The following is a 24,994-nucleotide window of genomic DNA, read 5'->3' as shown; positions in this document are numbered from 1 at the left end:
GGCCAATATATAGGCACTCCACCCCAATAAGCTGACTAAGAATTAGGCTGAAAAGTATATCTGGGAGAAAAAGGTTGTGTCTCTTTCCAAAGGTCAACAAGACCGAACTGAAAAAAAGTAGTTGAGTCCATTGTACACGCTCCAAGGCAAGCATATGAGTATAATCAGATGTATTATCTACTGGCTGTGGAGCATTATTAAAAACCACCACAAAGAAAAGTGTTTTGCCTCTAAAAATACAACTGCATAGCTTGCCAAATTAATGCTCTACTATAGGATGCTTGTGGTGCATGGACCGAGGCAAACTCTAGAATTTCTCCATGCAAAAGACGTTGCATACATCAACCTTCTTGGTCATTGAATGACACAACAATCTGCAAAGCATGTTTCACAAGAATTAGAACTCCAGACAATGCATGGTCACCTGCATAGAAAATGTCATATCCTGCAAAACCGTCTGGTCTCCATAATCATGCTGATTTTTATGCTCCTGTAAGGCCACTATATCAGGCTACAATCTCTTTATATATGCCCATACATTCCATTTTCGCAAGTCACATAATCCTTGTACATTTGATTTGTGCCAGCATATTCACATATTTACAGATATATACATGCGCTATCATACAAATAAAGGCGCAAATCAAGACTGCATGTCAGCCTCAATAATCAGACATAATCCTAACATGAAACTAGATCCTGTGGGCCAAGCAATAACAAGGCAACTTCATCCTCTAGAAAAAGAGTACGACTAATTGTCACTCCATCCCAAGTACCCCGTGCTAGAATTCTCAGCTAGGGTATGTCCATTGGATGATGCACTAGTCCACCTACGAGGTGGAGGCCGTCTCCTAGCAAACACTATTATCCTTGGGGAGTGCCCGCCTTCAATGACGTTTTTTCCTTGGCTTTTTCCTAGGCTGCAGAGGGTAATTGAACATTGCCATTGCCAATGGAGGACTTTGGCCCTCCCCTTATCCTACACAGTACTGGCTGCTTTTTTTTATCTTATTTTTTAGCCTAGAGGTCTCAGAGGAATCCTTGGTACAAGCATTGCTTCTGGAGGCATCTTGTGCAAAGCTACTGGACATTGTTGTGAGGCCATGGCCAAATTTTCGGCATTCAAAACAAGCACTTGCAAATAGACCCCACTTAAGCTTATAAAAAGCACTGCCCATTTCAACATTATTCACAGTGATAGTAGGATTCCGGCGTGAGGACATCCAGGTCCCATAAGATGCAAATTTTATTAGAATTCCCATGTTGCCGGGGTAGACACACTGCCTTACCCAACGAGGTTGCAATCTTTGGCAATAGCTTTTCCAGACATTAAGGAAAATCCACAAGCTCTACCCGAACTAGGCAGCGACGCCAAATTAGGGATGGATGATCTCATCTAGGAGACAAAGGCAAAACATGCACCATCTGCTGTCCATAATAGAGAAGAGAATGCTCCAGAAGCATTTGCTTATGTTATCATCTGTCATAACTACTTCGAAGAACCCCTTGGCTGCAAGCATCCTCCCAAAATTCACGTCAGCCACCCTACGTTCGCTGCAACAGGCATCCGACTTGGTAGAAAATATAAGAACTGCATTTTTGTATATTCCCTAATCAGATCCCAATTTCATCAACCTCTACCATGATGCCCACCATGGGGCAGGATCCTTCCTGCTCTTCCTTGCATCTTCAAAACCCTCATGCATCACATCAAAGACCAAGTGCAAGCATCCTCCCAAAGTTCACGTCAGCCAATTCCCTACGTTTGCTGCAATAGGCATCCGACTTGGGGGAAAATATAAGAACTGCATTTTTGTATATTCCCTAATCAGATCCCAATCTCATCAACCTCTACCAAAGGGGGCTGGGAAGCCTGCCTGTAGACAGGGAAGCAGTGAACCTGCTCACCTCTTCTCCAAGCTCTCTCTCATACCCACCCCCCCAACACACACACACACACACACACATGTTTGCGTGAGCGTGTGTGCCAGGGTCATTACAACAAACATCAGTAGATTCATGAATCCACCTACCTATGTGGCACATCACTTACATCATAGCTTGTGTCATCTACTACCAACCATGGTTACATTGATTCTAACACAGTAAATACCTTGAGCTCACACCAATTGACACATCAATCTCCCCCTTAGATGAATATTGCTATCATTTCTCCAAAACATTCCAATGCATCAAACTTAGGCTGCATTCCAGGGCAGCAAGGAGGTCAGGAATCAATTCGTGTTGGAGTAGACATCCAATAGATCCAGAACAGATCTAGGTGCAGACCTACACCCAGTAGAAAAACATAAGGAGCTGCAGAGGAAGCATTTGTCCAACAGAGAAAAACAAAACAGAAATTTTGCAGAAGTGCTCTACCTTCAGCAGCTACTGTAGCCTACATAGAGGTCTGTGGCAGAGAGGGTGCAGAAAACCTTTTGTACCTTACCTCAGTGTTTGTTTGCTGAACATGCCTTGCAGGTTTCATACTTGGTTACCCCATTATATCTATTTTAGTTTGTCTATACATTTGTGTTCTCTTTCAGATCTATGTTGCCCTCTCTATGCTTTAAGTCAGAACATGCGTTTCATATTCGTGCCTCGCATTCTCAGGGTAAATCAAGGGGGAGTTGGCATAAGCAAGGAACTACCCTATGCTTTTCTAATGTCAATTTACTTTATTGAAGACTTGAGCTGTTTGCTTTGTTGCAACTATCTGTACAGAAGTTCTCAATTCCAAGGAGAATGGAAGGTATGGACAGATGAGGAATTCTCATAGTGGAGGCATTTGGCACCTGCTACAAGATTGCCACAGAGATTGGTGGTTCAGACTCTCTAGACTTTGAACACTGACTAGTATCTGTGATCGGGAGGCTTCACCATGGTTATCCAATTGCAATATGCTGTAAGAACCAGTTGAAAACTTTAAGGTAGACATTGGCGATCCAAAGGACCCGAGGAGCGTGCATATACCACTGGAGATCAGAAGGTGTTTCATGGATGGTTTTATGGATGGTGTCCCCTCCAGAACAAGTTGAAACAGACCTTGGGGACTTGGTACTTTGCAGAATTCAGAGTACTATGAGGACAGCAAAATAAGCTGACATGATGGGGATCGGGATCGGTGGTGCCAGAGATGGATCATGGTTGTTGCTGATGGATGGAACCTGTGTTTCAGGGTGGCTAGCATGTTTGCAGCCGCACCTGATGGAGTAAATAGGGGAGGATGACTAACAGTATAGGCTAGGACAGTGAGGGTAGAATTAGGACTGCCATGTGGGCAGCAGATGGGCTGTAAATCAGATGCCCAGAAAGCCATAAAACATAGTTCCCATGTAGAAGGAGCCAACTTGATCCAGCTATACTTTTAGAGACAGGCCTAGAGAAAGCAAGCATCAACTTTTTGAAGATGACAACTAAAGAACGACTGCCAACAATATCAGAACTAGTGGATCGACTAGGATAATCCATTAAACTCCTATAGCCATCATTTATGCCAAATGCAAAGGCTGACCTATTGGTATATATGCAAAATCATTTCGGCAGAAAATATGCCAGTAGCTTGTTTCATATACCAAAGCTAACCTTCCAGGAGATTGGAACCAGCTCCCTTGCCAAAGCATACAGCTATTCCCAATTTAATGTTACAAACTCCATGCTCACATCCCCAATCCTCATACTGACACAAATTACAAAAAATGTTGTAGTGGACTGCCATACCGGGAACCGTTTCGCAAAGAACAGCAGGTTCTCGAGTGAAATAAATCCACCACCCCTGCAAACCAACAAAGAAGATCCAGATCGCACTCTTTGGAATGAGACATAGTAAACAAAAAAAATATTAGCTCACTGTTCATTTCAGAAATTAATGAAAAGAACTATCTGATAAACATCTTTCTTTGAAACCAACTCCCCCCCCCCCCGGAAAAAAGATCACATGCAAATAGAGCACCATGTGAAGCAACAGCAATCTAGAACTGTATTGCTTGAAAAAACACTATGCATGAAACCTGAAATCAGTTGATGGATCATTGCCCTGCCAGCCCATCTCTTTCCACTGCTCTGAGACAAGGCCATGTAGATCACAATCGGGAAAGGAAGAATACCATAATGCCTTCAATGCCTCCTGTTAAATAAAACACTATTAACAAACAGTCCAAACTCATTCCATGAATGCAATCCCAATCCCGGCAGATCACAATTTAGGTAGCGTGAGACACAATGACCTGGTGATCAAGACGTGTTGCATCAAAAGGGACTTCCAGGCGCAATTGAAGTCTATGAAGCCTTTCTTCCTGCCATTTCAACCATGTGTAAATGTTATAAATACCACAGGATCATTTCAAGACCTTCATATGGCATAGATCCAGAGCAAAAACACTTCTCTCATGTCCTTCATACCCCAAACTAAAATTAGAGCACCTTAGCCTCTTTTAAGTTTTCGAAATCCGGAGTATGTGAGCTCCTTCAACTATGAGCTTTATTACAAAATGCTTATTACTAAACTTTGGGCTCTAAATGTATCATAACAATAATCATCCATATTTTTGAAATAAATCGCATATGCATGCAAGATATATTATCTTTGCTCTAACGAGATAGCATGCCCAAAATACGCAGAAGACACAAAACGAAATAACCTCCTACCTATATATTACCAACATAATTGTTGGAGTTGTACCAAATGAGAGGTCATGGGGGAGGTGTACCAGCAGCATGTTAGGGGTCAAAGAAAGACCACATGGGCCGGTAAAAAGGCTGCCACATCACAAAAGATCTCCTATTTCTTTTGGCTCTTGGCTCATCGATGATTGTCGATCGGCCTTTGACTAGAAAGAAGAAAGAAAGAAAGCTTATTAAAGTCTTCGGAAGACCGATGGGTCTATGAGACTGTGGAAATCCTGATACAACAAGCTGTGGTAGTGGAGCTACTAAACGAGCATCCATGCCAATGCAAAATGCAAAAATGCAGAATGGCAGTACTAAGTCCGAAGTACAACATAGTCATGTCCATGGTCAACTATATATCAATCTCAGCATCATCATCATCAGCAACAGCAAGATATCAGGATGGATGAGGCAGTGGAGGCATGAAGTCGGCAATAGAGTGCTATCGGCCACTCAGAGGTGCGGTCTTGGCACATCTCCTGGTCATAGCTCTGCGTCTGACTAGGGCTACTGTGACCCCCATCGATCGGGCTCCAACTCGAAACAAGGAGGGGATGTCCCCAAGTGTGATCTATGTGTCGACCCTCTCTCTTAGCTGTCAGGTCACAGGCTCCGAGTCACAGTCATGTCGAGGCCTCGTCTCATGGGGGTTCATGTGATCTAGCTGAAAGAACTCCGTGATAGAGCTCTAAGAGGGATCAACCGAGAAAGAAGTTTGCTCCTGTCTCCATACTCGGAGTATCCTCTCCTGGTGTCTAAGTGCCTCATGAATGAAACCTGCCAAACACCGCTGGTCGGGTAAGAGAGGAAACGGGCCAAAATCCCATAGCTATCCCTGAAGAGGTAGTGGAAACGCCCTCGGATCTCATAGTAAACAGAACACCGGAAGATGAAATGCTCCTCTGTCTCAACCTCCTGCATGTCACACAGTGTGCATATGCGCCTCTCCCTAGGTAGTCGCTCTGCTCTGCCGCTCTCGATGTGAAGTCTGTGTGAAGAGACCCGGAACTACCCAAGAGAGACCCTCAACGAGTGGGGTAGGTGAATCTGCGTGTATCATGGTGGATCAATGAAGCCCTCCGCTGTGATAAGTAAGAAGTGATCTCTCTAGAAGCTAAGCTTCACTGGGAGTTCACTTTGTCCCAACCAGGTCCGAAATGTGTGTAGCTATAGTAGATCCTCATGGATAACCTGGTTGACATCGTGTGATAGGAGGGGAGAGAACGGAGCATCCATGCTGTACTGAAAGAGAGGTATTCTATCCATTTGAAGCCCCAGTCACTCAAACCATCTCTCTGTACGTGCATACCAGCACCTTTGGTCCCCACTCGGTACATGTACGTGATGACCTGAAATGTGGCATCTAGTTGTAAAGGGAGTGACCCAAACTCAGCCTGAATGATCTGATGAGGAACGGATGGCTTACCACGAATCATTCGTGATAACATGAGAAATTGGGCAAGCCAAAGAGTCAAAAAACAAAACCTTAGTGCATGGATCCTGAAAGTGCGAGCAGAAGCACTGCCTCTCTAGTCTGGCCAATGAAGCATACCCTCTGCTCAAGCGTGCCTGCATCGCAGGTCTCATAGTGAAGTTGGGTCCGAAAAAGATAACCCCAAGATAAGTGTGTGATGAAACTATCTTAACAGGTGACCCCTCAAATGTGAGCTGCTCCTAACGCGTGATGACTCGAGATGTATTGAAGATCATGACCTTGGTTTTACCCAAGTTGACCTTCAAATCATGAGACTCACAAAAGGACTGTAGTGCGTCTAGGTGTCTCTAGAGCCCCTCTGCCGAGGAAGACAAGAGAGCCACGTCATCTACGTAGAGCAATATCTGGATCAGCGTGCCTACAAGAGAGCAACCTACACCCCCTTGTGTCTGCATCACTATCTCAAGCTCGTCAATGTAGAGGCCAAACAAGGTAGGCGACAAAGAACACCCTTGTTTGACCCCGATGGTGCTCATGATCTCGTCTGTCCACCCAGATCCTACACAAACTATGCCTGGGTGGGTTTAATTAACCCGAGGGTAGTCTAGGGTAAGACCTAAGGTATGGGGCTGGGTTTTTTCCTTTTTAGCCCCTCTAGGTACCCTTTTTATAAGGTGCTTGGTGCCAAAAGGTGTGCCTATTCGAAGGGGTGTGACCCTTGGAATAGGTGTACCTTTTCATGAGGGGTGTGACCCTGTTTTCAAAAGGGGTGTCCCCACATGAAGAGATGTGTCCTTTTTTCCACGATGGGGTGTGTCCCTTGGGTAAGGAGTCAAAACTCTTCATCAAAAGGTGTGTTCGATGGTGGAAAAGGTGCATCCCTTGGTTTTGGAACAGCCCAAGCACCTGAAAAGACACAATTTTTGTCATGTCCATTCACATCAACTCGTGATGTGAGGGAGATGGAGAGGCCATTGATGACTTTAGGCAGGGTTGGTGCTAAAAATTTTTACGCTCATTCTTTCCATCTCTTCAATGCACAATGTGCACGGATATCCTTCTAGCGGAAAGAAATGTATAAGATAGGCGCTATAAGGTGGGGGGCATTTCCTACAGGCAGGAGCGAAATTTGCTACGATACCACTGTAAGAAATTCTAGATTTACTCTATTTAGAAATGTGCTAAGGAACAGAAAGGAGACTGAAATAGAGAGAACAAGGAATAATTGTATTGCTTGAGTGTCTATAGTGTATCTATAGTGTGTCATCTATACAATTGGGCTCTCTTATATAGAGAGTGAAGAGTCACACATGAAAAGGTGTGTACTCCAAAGTGTATGTGCATGAAGAGGTGTGTACCCCTTGTGAAGGGTGTGACCCTTGATGAGAGGGTACATTACAATAGGAGTGTCTCTTCAATAGAATGTCTCTTGTGAAGGGTTGTGCCTCATAGGAAGTGTCCCGTCGAAAGGGAATACCCTTCCACAAGTGTCCATTCATCAAACCATCCATAAGTCTAAGGTATAGAGAAAGGAATACGTCACAGATCGTGACAAGTTGTTCAGGCCAGTAGGAACCTGCCACGTGGCAGACCAGTCTGCAGTAGGGCTGACTTGGTAACGTATATGCACATGCCTCTCTTGCAAACATTAAGGTGATACCAGTATCATCCGAAGAGTCCACAGAAGAAAAAAGAACAAGTACAGGCTATGCTATTTCAAGCTAGGAAATAAAAGTAACATCATGTTCACCTCTATATCCATCCACAAACTTGAAAGCATCCCGAAGTCACCCGTCACTGAAGATACCTCATTTTGAAATAACACCAACCACAAAGTATGATGTATAGTGCCAACAGCAAAGTAAATGTTTCATACACAACAGAATACTCAAACCCAAACCATAAAAACACGCACTTGAACACAAAACCAAGAACAAAAGGTCCAAGTTCCAACTTCACTTCTTCCAAACAGCAATAGATACAACTAGGATCAGTTACTATACGACTTAGCAGACCATGAAAAATAAGAACCACATACATTAGAAGAGGTGGTGCACAATGATTTGCAAGTTTCTTAAGACCGATGTTTGCAGGAGGTCCATGAGGAGTTTGTTTTCAGCCAAATCCTCACTAATTTGGCAACTTTCCAGGAGACATTTGTCAAAAAAATCATCACCGTTCAAATTCTGGCATAAGGGGCTGCTGCAGCACCTATGTGTAGGCAGAGATGGGCCTTACATAGGCCGTTGAGTCTCTCCAAGTTGGCAACTAGGGGTCGGCCAGTATGGGGGTAACAGCGAGGTTAGCTAGCAGGTACCCCAGCCAGGCCAAGGGGTTTTGTAACCTATATACAGCACCCATTTGGGGGCAAAAAGCATTCAGTCCAGCCACCCTGTAGGGTACATTCCAAGGCACCAGCTAAGGGCAGAAAGCAGTTCAATGTTGTGTCACAGTAGGGTGCAGTCATCACTGTCTCATTTTTCTCACTGGCAAGCTGGTTCTTGATTGTTGCCTCCCTCAACTTGAGGCTGCAGATATTATCCTTTCTGATGCTCGCTCCAAGAAAAAACTTTATCTCATTCCACTAGCTGGTTTTGAAAATCCTTAAAATCTTTAGCAACCTTCATGTAGGCATTTTTCAAGAGTCACTTATCCTCCACTACAAAAAGCTTGCAGGACTGCTTCTCCAAGCTCCTGCATAGTTGTCGGGAATCGTGCATATCCCACCAATATTACACATCCTCATGCATATCTTTGCTATGGCTGCTCTCTGCCAGACCTGTATCATAGGCACTTTGCTTGGCTCTCAAGCTTTCATGCAGCTCTGCCATCACCACTCTGGTTTGTCGATTGTCTTCGTAGTTCATCTATCTTGTTATCTTTTTGAATGTTCGACTTGTTTTACATCTTGCTAAGCCATTGTAAAGGGCCTTCGTATATAATATCTATAAATAGCCTCTAGCTGACGTTGGTGACATTCTTGTCCTACAGGCTCCACAATCTTCACCACACAAACCTACAAGATGCATCAAGAAACTATGGAAGGGCAGAGCCGCTTTGGAGAATCAATGCTTGACCATCTAGACAGCCACCTGGTTGTAGATGCACACATGTAAGGTTCCATATGAAGAAAATCCAGGAGCACTTGCATAGGTGAATAGAGGATGCACTATGGGGACAGAGAACAGTTGACGGTGCCTGCTCCACGTGCTCTAAGCTATCCCCCCTCTTCCCTTCCTTCCCTTTGCCCTCCTCCATGCCCTCCCTTCCTACATGTTCCCTCTTCCACGGTCTCCCCTCTTGTCTTTTCCCTCTTACGTTTTTGTTCTCCCGCCATCAGCCCATCCCGGGACTGTTACCAGCCCGTTTCTTGTCTGTGACCCCTCCATTTGGGGCTGTCTACTCACACGCTTCCCACCCCTCCCCGGCAGCCTTGGCTGCTGTTTGCAGCCTGGGCAGCATAGCTTGGGGTCCATTCAGCGCCCCACGCCTCTGCAAAGAATTTCCTGCCCATTCTATTGCTCCTACGAGCTCTTTCCAGCTCTGATAACTGCTCACAACCCCCCAGTGGCCTGTAAACTGCTTATCCAGCCCTTCGGAACCCGCAATCTTCAAGTGGCCCACCCCAAGGGCCTCAACCTTGCTTTTCAAACCCTTCAGGCTGTCCCTTGATGGTCAATGAAGGCCATTTCATGGTGTGCCCTTACCCACCTCCCCTTTTTCCCCCCTTTTTTGCTAGCAAAAGGAGCTCTCTGTTTGACTTTGGTGATTGTGAGCTTTTGTTTTATAGCAGTACAAGATGATGCAGATTACAAGTGCCTGGCAAATGATGTGGAACTCTGCTGCAGGTACTAAGGTGGCATCAGGAATTTTTGACGTGGCATCCATAGATGATGTGAACTTGTCAACAGTCCACATGGCAAAGGATGATGTGGCAGACTGCATATGTGGCAACCAGGCCACATGGCAGTTGGCAAGCTGCTGGTCAGCACGCATGTGGTAATTAGGCCATGTGGTAGCTCAGCCCACTGCTGTTGAGCTGCCTCTAGATCTAGTCAGCCGTTTCTAGCCCTTCCCTGGTCTATAAAAGGTGGGGCTTTCATCCTCGACTCCATCACATTTGCCAATTCACTCCTCCATCAATCAAAGCAATGAAGTGACCTCAAGCATTGTGATATGAACTGCTCCGCATTGTCCATACACCTTCCACTCACGATGTTACAGACATTGAAGTGGAGCTTCTATTTCAGCCTGCATTGGACAGTCAACCTTGAAGACCAAGGTTATGATCTTCAAAACCTCACGCGCAGTGCTCCGCCAACATAGCTTCACCTACCGAGGTGAGCCAATGGAGATAATGCAGTCCTACACATGCTTGGGAGCAGTCTTCACAGGACCCGTCTTCATGATGACTCAAGCACAAGGGCATGACTCACATGGGCTTTGGCCGGACAAGAGAGACAATGCTTCTAGACATATTTTTCAGGATCCATCGACTTCAGGTGGAGGAGATTTGAGCAGCTACAGGTGACTATGGGGTCTAGGATGATTCGGAGTAACCCCTCAGTCCCACATGAGATAGTACAGGCAAAGTTCGCCATGACACCTCTCCAGGTTGATGCCATCTTTCAGCAGTGACATTCATCCACAAGGTTTGGGACTTACCTCACTCGAGCCTACCAAGGCTGGCTTAAGAGTCATCCAGACGACTAGCAGAGAGCAGCGCAGAGACATGGTATGCACGTATATCGACATGGTTTGCCAAGCACGATATTCAGATGGACAAGCTTCCCTACAACATGGATGTGCCACCTAAGTCGATCCCGCGAAATGAGATTAACCGTATCATACAGCTAGATCTCCTCCAACTCCATACATTTCAAACTTGGGGGAAGGATTGGGCCCACCAAGATCTAGTTCTATCGCGACCACTTCCTGAGAGTATCAGAGGAGGGGATTCATCATTAAACCCCAGTATCTCGAGCACAAAGGAGTCTCACATGCATTGAGAATCGCCATTGGACAGATGCAGGTTTCGTCCCATCATCTGAGAATTGAGGCAAGGAGAGCCACAGGTATACCAAAGAGCAGTGGATCTATATGGTATGCACATTGGGGGTGGTTGAGACAGAGGAGAATTTTGCTTTGTGACTAGCCTACTATGAGATCCAAGGATGATACCACTGTCTCTACCAAGAGGGGAGCGGTTTCGGTACACTCTCACAACTGGTCCACATTGGGCTCTATCTAATTGAGATGCACTAACACAGATCAGAGAGCAGCAAGAGGGGACTAGGCCATAGGATACAGAGGCTGACCAAGCACAACGATGCGTCACAATGCATTTGAGTTCCAATGCACATCGGAGTGGAGGAGCTAGCTGATATGAGGGCAATCTAGATCAGCAAAGAGGGACAACACGGTGCTGCCGAGAGAGGGACGCAGAGACCACTCACAGGACAGAAAGCGACTAGAGCACACTCTATTGAGGTCCAGCCTATCACAACTTTCCTTAGAGAACACTACCAGAGACAAGGGATCACTCTGGACATAGCTCAGTGGATTCAAAGATCGAGGAGACCGTGCCTCCCACCATAGCGTGAGACATCTCAACAAACCAGATCCAAGATATTTTCACAAGTCACCGGAGCACTTTGCTTCAGTTTGTATTTGATTTTGCTTGAGCTCTTTTTTGTGTACTTTGGCCCATAGGCCCGTGAGGCCTCCCGTGGACGTTAATACATCTCTCTCTCTCTCTCTCTCTCTCTCTCTCTCTCTCTCTCTCTCTCTCTCTCTCATGATTGATTGATTGATTGATCCAGTTCCATGACCAAGTCTACATTGGGCTCTATTTGCTTGAGATGCGCTGACACAGGGAGACCCTACTACGACAGATCAGAGAGCAGCAAGAGGCGATCACACAGCCGCACGTCACAGATTTCTATGCATTAGAGTCAGCTCCAGGACACAGTGGGGTGGAGGTGGAGGTGGAGGTGGAGGAGCTAACATATGCGAGCAGTCTGGATCACCGAGAGAGGATTGCAGAGGCCATCCACGACACGGAGAGCACCCAGAGCACACTCGATTGAAGTTCGCCCGATCACAACTTTTCAGAGGAGACCGCTAGACGAGGGGTCACTATGAACATAGCTCAACGGATTCAAAGATCGAGGAGACCATGTCCCCCTCCAACACTACAACATGAGACAGTCAGATAGACTCAGATTCGAGACATTTTTGCCACTCATAGACGAGCCACCACAGTGCCGGGTTTCGATTTCTGATTTTTCAGTTTCCAGTTCCCAGCCTGCTCCAAATATCAAATAGCACATGATATGATATATATTTTTGTACTTGATTTTGCATGAGCCATTGAGCTCTTTTTTATTTCAGCACAGTGCCCAACAAAGAGTCATGCGCGCCCTTTGCCTCAGCCCCTTGTGGCCTGTATGAGTTTTTCCCCTTTGGTGTCACCTTGTCCCATAGGCCCGCGAGGCCTCCCATGGATGTTAATATATCTTTCCTTTCTTTCTTTCTTTTCTTTTCCCGCCAACAACCAGCAGCCGCCAGTCCCCCCTTGCCAGTCCCATTGTCAACAAAAAAAAACCCCCTACTTTTCTTCAAACAACAAACTAACCCTAACCCCGAATTGGGCTAAACCCCCAACCCGTTAGGTTCAGCTATGGGGTTCTACAGATAGCCAATTATGGATTGGCCTACCCTCTCCTCCAAGTCCCCCTCAACTCCTTCAACCTCCATCAGGACTCAATACTCTACAATTGCAACCATGACACCCTCTCCATATGCACACAATTATCAACAAGAAGGCTCAAAACGACCTATCCTTGGGCACATGATCAGATTTTTTATCTACAGCAAGCAGTGAGAGATCTACGATTGGAACAAGCACAAGTAAAGGCTCGACTACACATTCTGGAAGGGCCTAGTAAACATGCAATAATTGATGAGGCTGTACAATCTTGTAACGATTCCCCCCTACCCCGCAGCTAGTCTCTACAATCAAAGATCTTGTTCACATTTAAGTACAAACTGCTAAGAAGGAAGTGATTGTGGAAGTGGACACCAAAGCAAGTAAGTCTAATATTCAAGCAAAGATTAAAGAACACGAAGCTAGATGTGATAATGCGTTGAAGATTAGAATAGGGGGACTCCCAGAAGATTGGTACAAAGAGGAGGACACTTACAGTGAAATATTGACAAAGATGAAAGCAAGCTTGCCCGACATTGAATGGACAGATGATGATGAGCAGGATGATGACGACTCCAAACTAGCTTCTATTACGCACTACAAAGGTCATGCAATCCTTACACTGAAGTCAAAAGATATGTGAATCAAGCTTCTTCTTCGACAATCTTACAAGCTGAAGGGTACCAAAGTATGGATAGCTCAGGAGCTTACAAAAGCTCAACTCAAGAATAAGGCAACTGAATTAGCTAAAGTCAGGGCTGCCAGAAAGGATGGAAAATGAGCAGTTTGCTGTGAAGGCGTAGCCCTAATCAGAGAGTTTAAATCAAAACCAAAAGACTCTCAGTCTTAAACAGATGTATGGCTGATTACTCTTTTAGACTATTATGTAGGTACTCTAAATAAATCGGGGTTGCTTTTGCACTCCTTGGGAGCTGCCATGCACCCTCCCTAAAGCAGATGTACTAGAGGGTTTCTTGCTGTCCCATAGACCTTTTGGTCTCCAGTGGACGTTAATAGACTCTCTCTCTCTCTCTCTCTCTCTCTCTCTCTCTCTCTCTCTCTCTCTCTCTCTCTCTCTCTCGTTTTTGTGAGCTATTCTTGAGTTTAAGATCGCTTCCATGCATGGCCAATTACATCGAGTATCGGAGCCAAGCGAGTTCACGAGAAAAAGTTCAACAAAGGAAGAAGCTCAAGTTGGCCAAGACTCTTGATCATCCTATGCCACCGTTCATTGGTGCTTGAGGGGCTGATCCACATCAGCCACTTGTTGAAGACTTCCTAGGGCAAGCACTCGAGGAGGGATCTACAACAAGGGGTGTTGGGTGCAGGAACAATGGAACGGGAGTGGAGTGCGGGAAGCAAACAACAACCTGGAGCAAAACATAGTACTGATCAAATGGATAAGAGGAAATAAAAAGGGTGGCCTATATGGCCCCCAAGTCAATCATATGGTTGACCAAAGAAGTCAACTCATAGAGTTGACCTGACCTACAAGGCTCATACCAGGGCTAAGTGCTAACAAGGAGGCAGAAAAGCCTCAAGATCCATGCAGCTATCTGGACAAGTAAAAGTAGTTTTTATGTTTGTTGGACAACAAGTTCTTAGTTCCAAGAACTTTAGTTCTAGAGGAGAGAAGCTTTTGATGGATCTGACTATACACAATGAAAGATAAAGGCCAAAAGTATCTTGACTTCATAGAGACTATGGAAGGAGGTAGAAGGCACCCTTGCAAAGCCCCAACCAATGGGGACAGGCCCCACAGTGGCGCCTCAAAATCAAGTTCAATTGGAGGCATGGGAGCAAGACATAAATGCTGTTGTAAGGCTCATTTTGTCCTTTTGCAATAATTAGGCAGGTAATATTGTTGATATTTCAGGCCTAAGTTTTAGAAACAGAATCAACAGTAATTTAGATATACTATACTTCCTCAATAATCAGGTAGTAATCAGGTATATATGAGCCTACATTTCCATCTCACTCAGCATAAAAGAAAGGTCTAGTGTGTCATATATTTATTCTACTTCAATCAAAAAGAAACAAGATGCTTACTTGAATCGGTGTGAGATCAAAGGTCAGGAACTTTTCCCCCTGTCCTTTCTGGTGGGCACAGCCGCACAATATCATGTTGCCAAGCCACAATGCAGACCTTGTAACAACCTCAGCTGCATCCAGCAAAGACATCAAAACTGTCACCAATCCTTGATTTTAAGCTGGGGGGGGGGGGGGGGGGGGGGGGCGCAGAGCCATAAATTGTTCTTCTAAAAAGCGGGCTGTTTATGAACACTAAGAGCACAAGAAGGATTCCAAAGCAGACCAAAAGAAAAATCCCAAAAATGCATCCAATCGAGTGAGATAGTAAAGTGAGAAAATATCAAGTACACGAATCATGTTGACATAACAGTAATCAGTCCCAATATCTAAACAACGAGATCAAATTCTGTGTCAACATAGTAACACTACCATCAAAAGATGCCACCAGACGAAATGTGTAACACTCTAATTGATGACCAGTCAGCTTACACCAATCATTACAATACTAAAAAAAACAATTTTCAGATTATGCATCAGACATAGCAATGGACTCAAATTTTGAAAAAATGTGCTCTACGATGACAAAAATTCTGGAATTTTCTAATTTTTACCTGCTTATTACATCCTAGCAAATGCTGATATGGGTACAAATACAGGATTGGCACATTCCTAGCCCAAAACCTTAAGGATAACCATTTTCAAGGAGTAGAGCAAGTTGAAATGTGACAAAGCCAAAATAATGCTTCCGTACAAATTTGTAGTCTACCAATATATGATTGTGAAATTTCTAGATCCTAAGACAGTGTAAGAGATTTTGATACAGACACCAGGCCCTCGTGCAAGCACTTACCAAACCATTTTGCCCATTTTGCAATTAAGCAACAAAAAACTGCAGGGTATCCTGCCTTTTCATTCCTCCTGTTTTCTTCCCACTCATCTCCATCACCCTGGACCTAAAAGACGGACCCGAACACTTAGAGAAGCAACAGGTAATGACTTGAACCACAAAATGGCTCATTCTAGCACACGTCTTGCTTTTAAAAGTTTACTTTTAATCTTTTTCAGACTTATTTTCAACTTACCAAATGCTATTGAAAAGAAGAGTATCAATACTTAAAGAGGATATTGACTCCAAACGTATTGCTTCAATTTCACTGCATAAATTACTGATGCAAACAATGACGCCCAAAAATTGCCATGACAAAGGCTTAAAAAGTCAAGATATACTGATTTCACAAACATAAATCTTGACTGAAATCCCATGCACATGTAAGATGAATGTGCCCATGATCTCTCCCATATCAACTTTCATGTACAATTGAGTCCATTCTAATGTACCCTCACTCCCTAATGCATTATTCTCCAAAGGAACAGCATACAGGCATCACAAAGACCTATGACCAAGTTAAGCAGAGTTTCTATTGAGAAGGAATTTGGAAAGATATAGTTAAATGTCTGAAAATAATTCCCATGCTAGCAAATCAAAAGTGGATAGCAAGCTTCCAGCTGGTTTGTCGCAGCCCTTGCCCATTCCATAAGGCACGTGGACGCATACTGCCGGGGATTTCATCACAAGCTGCTTTCAAAAGGGCAATGGAACAGCATTTATGTAGTGGTCAACCAGCTTGCTAAACAAGCCCATTTCCTCACTATCAAGACACAATTTTCAAATATTGCTGCTTTTTGAACCGTGAACGGCCCATGTATGTACTTTTGAGGGCAAAATTCTTTGGGAAGGGAAAGTTGTTGACGGAGAACAATAAGCTAAGTTAGTCTAGGGGTACTTTAGTGAGAGACGGTTAAATTGTGGAGGACATAAGCCTCACCATCACTCAATGGATGGTACAATTTGACTTGACATCCAGTCCCTCCTACTATAGTTCAAGTGCTCTAGCTTCCTCCTTGGCATCTCAAACAGGGTAGTTCATGGAATTCATTCGATGGAAACCCATACAGACAAAGGTTGAAACTTGAGACATCTAAAGGGTAGTTCATGGAATTCATTCGATGGAAACCCATACAGACAAAGGTTGAAACTTGAGACATCTAAAGGGTAGTTCATGGAATTCATTCGATGGAAACCCATACAGACAAAGGTTGAAACTTGAGACATCTAAAGGGGCAGCCGATCCAAGGGTCTCACTACCCTACATAAAAGATCAGCAGGGATCCTAGATTCCTTCCCCTTTACGAAAGCATTTTTTGTGGAGTGGATTCCATCTTGGGTTTAATTGAGGATTTGATGAAGATACCACATGGGCACTTCATGCAAACCTGAGATGGGTGTGCTGTTCATGTACATGTTGGTTCCTTATGGAGCCATGTAAGGACTGCCAATTGAGTAGCATAACGTTCCACACATGGGCCATGAAATGGCTGCCATATGGCAGCACACAGTCTGCCATGTGGGCAGCAGATCTAGCTGCCATAAGAGCAGCAAATGAGCCCAGCCAGGAAGGACTGGAAGGCCTCGCAGAGAGTGCTTCACAGGGTATGTAATGTCCAAAATGATGGGCGATTCCCCAAATGTGAGCCCATATAAGGAGAGCAACAAGGATTGGCACCCACAAAAGGAGACAGCTTGAACTGTGACTCTCATGTGGGCAGAGGATATGAATACCACATCGGAAAATCTGGAGGAAAAAGTGTGACGCCTCAGCTCAATCCAGTCTATTTCTTTTCTATCTTACATTATTTATCACTTTGGGTATTTTGTCGTCAGAATGTATATGCCTGCCCTTTTGGAAGAAAAATATGTATGGGACGACATTGTATTTTAGAAAAGTCTCTATGAGAGAGTTGTAGACTTTTCAACAGGCTACAGTTTTGACTTTCTGTAATTTACACTTGAATATACTGTTTAGAAGGTGAAATGGTGTGGAGAAGATAGTGGAAAAGCACTTTTTACTGGTTTTTCTACATGGATTTCCGTGTCAAATTTTAACATGCAAATTTGAGGCCTAGAAATGAGGATTTTGAATGATTGACATGAAGACAACAAATTATAGAGCAACTTGAGATGGTCGAAGTTGCCTTATTGATTATCGTCAGATTCTTCACCGTTTGAGAGATATGGGTCTTCGAAGCTGGCCGATTTTCCATTGTTGAGGGAAAAAAAGGGGCAAGCCTTTCTAAATGAAGTTTGGGGGTTTATAATTCCAGTACCAGAAAAGCAGGCTTCAGAGAAAGACAGTTTATTTACTCGTCAGCTTTTGGAAAAGGAGATTCGCGTGTGGATTTCCATACAATTTGAGATTCCATACAATTTGAGAGAGGACCTCAGAGACGAATCAGCTTGAAACCGTGATTGAGGCTTCACGCACAGTTTTGAGGCATGATTTGAGGTTGAAATCATTTCTACCTCAGATTGAGATCGGGATTGCGACAGAGATTGAGATTGAGATTGATATACCAGAGGTAGAGCACGAGATGGTAGGGCGGTAATTCATCCAAATCGTTTCTTCTCTTCAATTAAGAGATTTCTCTTGGAACAAATCCGATTTGTAATAAAGATTCTTTCTTCTCTATTTTCGAATGTGATGCTTTGTGGAGTTTCTAGAATTATGTGACTTGGTGCCTTACAAAAGGTGCTGCTATATCTATGTCAAAAGAGGTTGCCATATGGGCAGCGGATATACTCTAGATGTGACTGTTACATCGGAAGCAAAGAAGATCCAATGCCATGGGCTAGAAGCCTCATCATTCGGCAAGCCTTTGGGGCTTGACATAAGGACTATGAGCCCTGAAAAGGGGTAGGACTTGTCACCTGCCGCCTGGGGGTCATGCTATACAAAGTCAAGTCGGCCATAGCTTGGTTGGCCTAAGTGAGTAGGTAAGTCAACCAACATGTATCATAGGCGGCCCAAATTTGAAGATAAGACCCACCTTCCCCCATCTACAAAAGGGGATCATAGGGCTTTAGCAAGCATTCGCACAAGAGCATGGTTATCTCATCGTATCAAAGCCCATAGAGATCTACTCCAACAATTGAAGCAAGGAGGACCTTTGCATGAAGGAAAGAGATTAGTCAAGTGTGCCTTTGTCACGTATAGGTCCAAGGGTATTATATGATCTTAGTTTGGGTGTTACATACAGTTTCTTCAGATCCATGGTTTGCTTGATACCAATTCCCAACTTTGGAAAGGAGGCAGTGCAATCAACCACTATGGAAGATGAAGAGTTGGAGCCACCTGGGCATGGAACGTTTGGAAGGTAGCTTTCGACATGAAGCTAAAGCCCCAACCCACAATGGATGCTACAAAAAAGATCGACACCTACAATCCAATTCTTGTGAAAGAGTGGGAGGAAAAGACATCCATGATCAATAGACAACAACAGATGGGGAGTGATCCATATACTCAGCTTGCGGACATCGTGTTGGAGGCATGGACTATCCTAAAGCATTTGTACCATACAAATAATAAGGTAAGGATCTTTATGCTCCAAAATCACTTGTTCACCATGCACATGAAGAAAGGAGAGCCAGTGCATGATTACCTCAAGAAAGTGAAGGTGGTCAAGGTTCAAACACCAACAATCGGTCAAAAAATGGACACAAATCAATTGGCCATGCTTATGCTTCCTAGGAGCTTCAAAAGGTTGTTGCTAGCCCAACCACCAAAGGGTGAACCAAGCCAATAACCTTCAAGGAGTTGGTGTCATTGCTTCAGCAAGAAGAAGCCATGTGAAGGACGTGGCAATGAGAAGGCCCATGTTGCTTTGGGCAAAGGCAAGGCCAATGGCAAGGCTCAGTCGAACAAGGGCAACCCCAAGAAAATATTCTTAAGGACTCTTCAAATGAGGGCAAAACCTCTTCACACAATAGCACTCCAAAAAACTGTACTTCTACTATGACAAGCATAGACACTATAGAAGAAGGCAAATCAAAAGGATGAGGATCTCGACCAATGGAGGCTACCTGGCTGGCCATATGTATTCTCTTTGCATTGTTTTCACAAATTCAACACATTGGTTTGGGAAAGTTGGTTGTCTTGGTGGTCTCAAATGTAAAAATGGAGAGCGAAGCCCTTTTAACCAAACAAGGGAAGAGATTTGCATTACGAAGGCATACATCAACTGCTCGAGATAGTTCATGGAGACTAAGTTACTAACAAAGGCAATTGTCAAGAAGGCGCAATTGCAATATACAGGAGACATATGTGGTAGACCCCATCCAAGACTTAGCGTGGAAGACCAATATACGAGACATATATGGTAGACCCCATCAATTGGGCTTTGTGGTAGACCCCATTATATGTCTAGTGCCTCCTTGGTCTTCGACGCTAAGACCTTGATGGGGTCTACCACATATGTCTCCTGTATATTTCAATTGCACCTGACTGCATCATAGCGACCTTGGAAGACTTTGGGTCCATTCTCATTTAGAGCTTTGTTTAGAAGAGGCTTCACATGGTCGCTGACTCTTTGACAAGGGTCTAGAGCGATGTCACTAGCTTATGCTTCAAATTGACTCCAATAGATTGTGGACAAGACACAATGGTTTTTGAAAGACCTCGTGTTTCCATTATCACTTGGAGCATGAGGAGGTCCTATGCCACATCATCACAAGAAATATCCAGAGGAACTAGACATGTAAGTGTGTGGACCAATACTCGAGGATGCCTCCGCCTTGTTCTTGAGTGCTCTCCCTACGGAGCTAATGCAGCATCTCATTCAACAACTTTCATAGACCCACATTGGGTCATTGTGAGGGGATGTCATAGTATGAAGATCGACTCCCCACATGTGAGCCCCCATGTGAGGAAGACAACGGAGGCTGACACCCACAAAAGGATAGGGCTTGGGCTCCTCATCCTAGGACATGACACAGGTCTCATGTGGGTAGAAAATATGCACGCCACATGGGCAAATCTGGAACCAAGAGGGGAAGCACGAGGGCTGCTACGTTTGCAGCACAAGAGGCTGCCATGTGGAGGACAAAACTGCTCTAGATCTTAGTCAACCTCAAGGACCAGGCAGGTCGGCTAAAGGAGTGGGTCGGCCCACCATCTAGGGTCGGCCCAGATCTTAAAAACCCCTTCATGGGGATCAGTTGATGGCTAAGTTGGCCAGTAAGGGGGGTGGGCAGACTAGCCCCTCCATCTATAAACGCGGTGTTGGAAAGGTCACCTCCCCATCTGTAAGCCCCCATATGAGGAGAGCGTGGGGGAGGGAGACCTAGGGCAGAATGTGCCCAAGAGAAAAAGAGAGAGAGAGGGGGCTGCCACATGGGCAGCACCTCACAAGAGAAGCAGGCTGCAACAGATGGCCCCAATTACAGTGCAGATGGCGGGGCATCCAAGTGATGGAGCGGGCCTGCAAGAGGGCAGATCTGGAGCAGCAGAAGCGCCTAGGATGAGAAAGGCTATGAGCAGGTTAAAGGGCCTGCAAGAGGGCCTGGCAGCAGCACAAGTGTTGCAGGGAAGGGAGGGGCTGCAGTGGGCAGCACCCTGCCCTTATATAGGGCCAGGAAACTGATCGGCCACATAGGCCAGCCCACAGCCCCATGCATAGAGGGGAGTGGGAGGGGGCTGGCACACAAAGCAAGGGGGGCTGGGCCCCCACTTAAAGGCAGGGAGCACACAGCCCTAGAGAAGTGCCCACAGCCCAATAAATAGGGGCCTGTGGGGTCGGTTCTATGGCAGACTGGTTGGCCATGTTAGGGCAGGCCAGTCGGCTACTGAAAGGGGCCCTAGATGCCTATATAAAGAGCCCTTTGGAGGGGCATAATTCATTAAGCAGTGCAGCTTCCAGCAGAGCAGAAAGGAGCAGCAGAGCACCACCCTTGGGGCCTACATCCAGAAGCTGAAGGAGTACTAGTGTTGCTGCAAACTTAGCTCAAGTGTGAGGCTGAGACTTTGGCTGTCTTCTGAGGTGGAGCACGCGGGCAAACTTAGCTCAAGTGTGAGGCTGAGACTTTGGCTGTCTTCTGAGGTGGAGCACGCGGGCTCGAGTCGAGAGATAATTGGCTGATAGGAGAAGGACCTTGTGGTAAGATCAGAGGACCACACCATTGGTGGGACTCTAGATCTATATCTTTTGTATTGTGTCCATAGTTTTGGACGGAAATATATTTTAGTAGTTTCTCTATCTGGCTGGTTCATTGTCTATTGATGAGTCTGCACATCTATGTGATGCACATTAAGTAAAGAAGTTTGTGATTCCACACCCCACACCACACTGTGTGAGCTCTTGGGCATTACTATAAGTCCTCCGCTGTGTGTACCCTCTATTGGGTCTTTTCTAACACGCGGGTCAGGTCATAGGACCTCACTCTCCCATCCACCACGAGCCACTGAAGTCAGAGAAGGCAAAGCGCAAGAGGAGGGAGTACAGCAAGTATAGGATCTTGGTAGATGCTCAGGTTTGCTCTTAGATAGTAGCAATTTTGGATGTGGTAGATTGGGCCCTTGGCTGCCTACGTGAGGAGTTAGTCCTAAGGTCATCATGTGACACCTTTGATCAGCTCTTGTTAACGTTGTGAGGAACAACGTTATAAAGATGTTTTCCAGCCCATATTGCTAAATACTACTCTTGACTTTTATATGCCTAATATGTTTGTGTGCACATGTTTTGAACGGAGATCTAACTGTAGTGTAATCCATATGAGCATCCCGCTACAACGGCTTGGCTACCATAAGCATTCCCTGACGTGATATCAGAGTATGGTTGTCTCTGGCATTTAAGCATGGGATAAAAATCTAAGCATAGTTTTCTTTTTTTTTCTTTTTTCTTTTTTTTCAAAGAAAGGAACCTTCTATTAATGCTTGAAAGACTTCATACAAAACAGCAGCCCTGAAAGTGAAGATTACATCAAAGAGCTTGGGATGGTGCCAATCAGGTTGGGGATCCAGCTTGCTTATCCAATCAGGTTGTGGTGGTCGGCTGGTGCATGAACTAGGTTGTGTGTTGGGCTTGGAATCAGCCCACGGCTATTAGGTCATCCCTCTTCAAGGCCTACTTGACCAATTTAAGGGACAATCAGCCCAAAATTTATGGGAAGGAGCGGTGGGCGAGGGCAGAAGCCAGCCTCCATCTATATCTAAGGAGCCCGTCGTGCGCATTCTCTTAATCCACGACTCCAGAGTGGGATTTTAGATCATTGAAGAGTGATTGGAGCCAGCTACTTGAAAATGTTTCAACCAGTTGAAAGCATCTTAATCAACAATCAAAAGAATCGAAGCAAGACAACTCACCGGTTTAATGAAGTTAGCCTCTGTCACATGCACCAGGGTCAAGCCCAGGTGGCAGTGACAATTGGCTGTCTAGCCTGCCTGAAAGCCCAAAAGGGCCTGGTTTTTAGGCAAGGGCCAGCAGCCTGGTCGGCCAAAACTGACCAGCCAGTCGGTTGTGCTGGCCCAAGGTTGGCTGGTTCCCAGCCTATATAAGGGGCCTTCACTCCCCCCTTTTCACTCACTGAGCTGCTCCCAGCCTCCAGCAGCACTTCCTGCCAGCATATGTGTGAAGTTTGGGTGTTCTATTTCCGCAGCATAGTTCCATCTCCAGCATGTCGTAGTTAGGGGAGTGATCTCAGCACAGTTTTATATGCCGATTTGTCAACCATGTATAGATAAAGCAGAGTACTATAGTTAGGTAATCTCTTGTGTCTCTCAAGCGGGCAGCAACTTAGTTATGGGGACTCAGTTAGCAGAAGAGGGAGCATGTCTGGGATATTATCTAATTTTGTATTTTGTGAGCAGTATGGTTCCTTCCGATCTGAGTTAGGTTGGAAGGAGTCCTAGCAGCAAAGCTTAGTTATGGGGACTCAGTTAGCAGAAGAGGGAGCATGTCTAATTTTGTATTTTGTGCCTACCCCAATTGTTGAGCAGTCTAGACGTAGCGTTCACCTTTGTTCTCAGACACAGGCCCTTGATTTCATTATTGTTCTTACTGAATTCGAGAATCAGTCGGGGTAGACCATTTCAAAGATAAATCTAGACAGAGCAGCAGGTCAAGGCTCTAGGAGCGGAAACTCATACAGCATGCTGAAGCAAAAGACCTTCTGAGGAGAAGAGCAACACACACGGAAGATGTGACTTTGCTCTACAACGTTAATTCGTCACAGCTCTACCAATGACCATAATGGTAATCAAAACGTCAGGTGCCAACTAAACGTGGCAGTTTGTGGCAGTTGGTCTGTGGATTGTCGGACGGGGGGTGCGCGAGCGATCCGCTCCCATTAAAGGGACAGGCTGGGGCCTCATTAGCTCGTCTCAAAGTCCTTTACAGCATCAACCCCATTCTCAGCATTTGTATTCTGGGCTCAGCACTCCACCATGTACTCTCTCTCTCTCACATCAGGTCTATACGTGTCTCCTATTTTTTTCTAGTTTGGGCTGCAATTAGTTGCCTGATCTCTAAATTAATATTTTCTGATCTTGCATTACGTTGAGTGAAGAAGACGAATTGGGGAGAAGGCGTCGAACAGAACGAATTCATCATACTTCTCTAACCGGCCTTTGGCGCTTGAGTCAATAACGCGTATGCGGTGTCTCGCCCTCCACCGCCAAGCCCACGCGGATCTCCGAATAACTACTTACAGTCAGCATCGCTCTACTCCAGGCGATCGATCTAGTTTCATGAATGCATTTCGACAAGGTCACAAAAATCTTTGCGAGATGTGATTTTTCGGATCCTTACTTGAGGGATGAGAAGAAGACGGTAAAATGTGGCTACCAGCAATCGCAAAATCCACTACACCGCAAAGAGCAACTGGACTTACAGAAACGCAAAAGCAGGTGCAATTGAATGCGACGAGAGGGTGCTGAGAAAGTGTGTGTGTGCGTGTGTGTGTGTGTATGTGCGGGTGCGGAATGATGAAAGGGAGGGGGAAGACTTACTCTATGAGGGGAGGAGAGAAGGGGCTCGGAGAAGCAATGGGAGGGAGAGGAGAGGGGCCTCCTGGAGAGGCTGGCAGAGGACATGGTTCATGGGGGAAGGAATGGGGGGGGGGGGGGGGGGGGGGGGGAGGAAGAAGAAGATCAGCGGGGAGGGGGGGGAAGAAGAAGATCAGCGGGGAGGGAAAGGGCGAAGCGGCATGGGGAGCTTAGGGCAAAAGAGCTCGCTCAGGAAGAAGAAGAAGAAAGCAGGGAACTGAAAAAAAGCTTGAGCTCAACGAGATTGCTTTCTACAACATATTGCAACAGGGAAGA

General features: G+C 45.3%; 1 protein-coding gene across 3 annotated transcripts in view; it reads right to left on the bottom strand.

The window, feature by feature from the left end:
• LOC147892933 (uncharacterized) overlaps positions 1-24,794 on the bottom strand; it is a 54,045-nt gene extending 29,251 nt beyond the window's left edge. For all 3 annotated transcript variants that reach the window (XM_087386907.1, XM_087386906.1, XM_087386905.1), the window contains exons 1-6: positions 24,683-24,794; positions 15,694-15,796; positions 14,862-14,974; positions 4,227-4,295; positions 4,011-4,126; positions 3,721-3,775 (exon numbers count right to left, since the gene is read on the bottom strand). In XM_087386907.1, the coding sequence (XP_087243033.1) occupies positions 3,721-3,775; positions 4,011-4,126; positions 4,227-4,295; positions 14,862-14,974; positions 15,694-15,796; positions 24,683-24,766 (540 nt within the window). In that variant the 5' untranslated portion in view covers positions 24,767-24,794. The remainder of the gene's footprint in view (positions 1-3,720; positions 3,776-4,010; positions 4,127-4,226; positions 4,296-14,861; positions 14,975-15,693; positions 15,797-24,682) is intronic.
• Between the last annotated feature and the right edge of the window lie 200 nt (positions 24,795-24,994).

The sequence above is a fragment of the Dipteris shenzhenensis genome, chromosome 16, assembly GCF_047967505.1.
Source record: "Dipteris shenzhenensis isolate YYH24624 ecotype China chromosome 16, Dip_SZ_1.0, whole genome shotgun sequence".
Taxonomy (NCBI): domain Eukaryota; kingdom Viridiplantae; phylum Streptophyta; class Polypodiopsida; order Gleicheniales; family Dipteridaceae; genus Dipteris; species Dipteris shenzhenensis.
The sequence above is the reverse complement of the archived record's forward strand: the minus strand, read 5'-3'. Positions and strand labels throughout refer to the sequence as shown.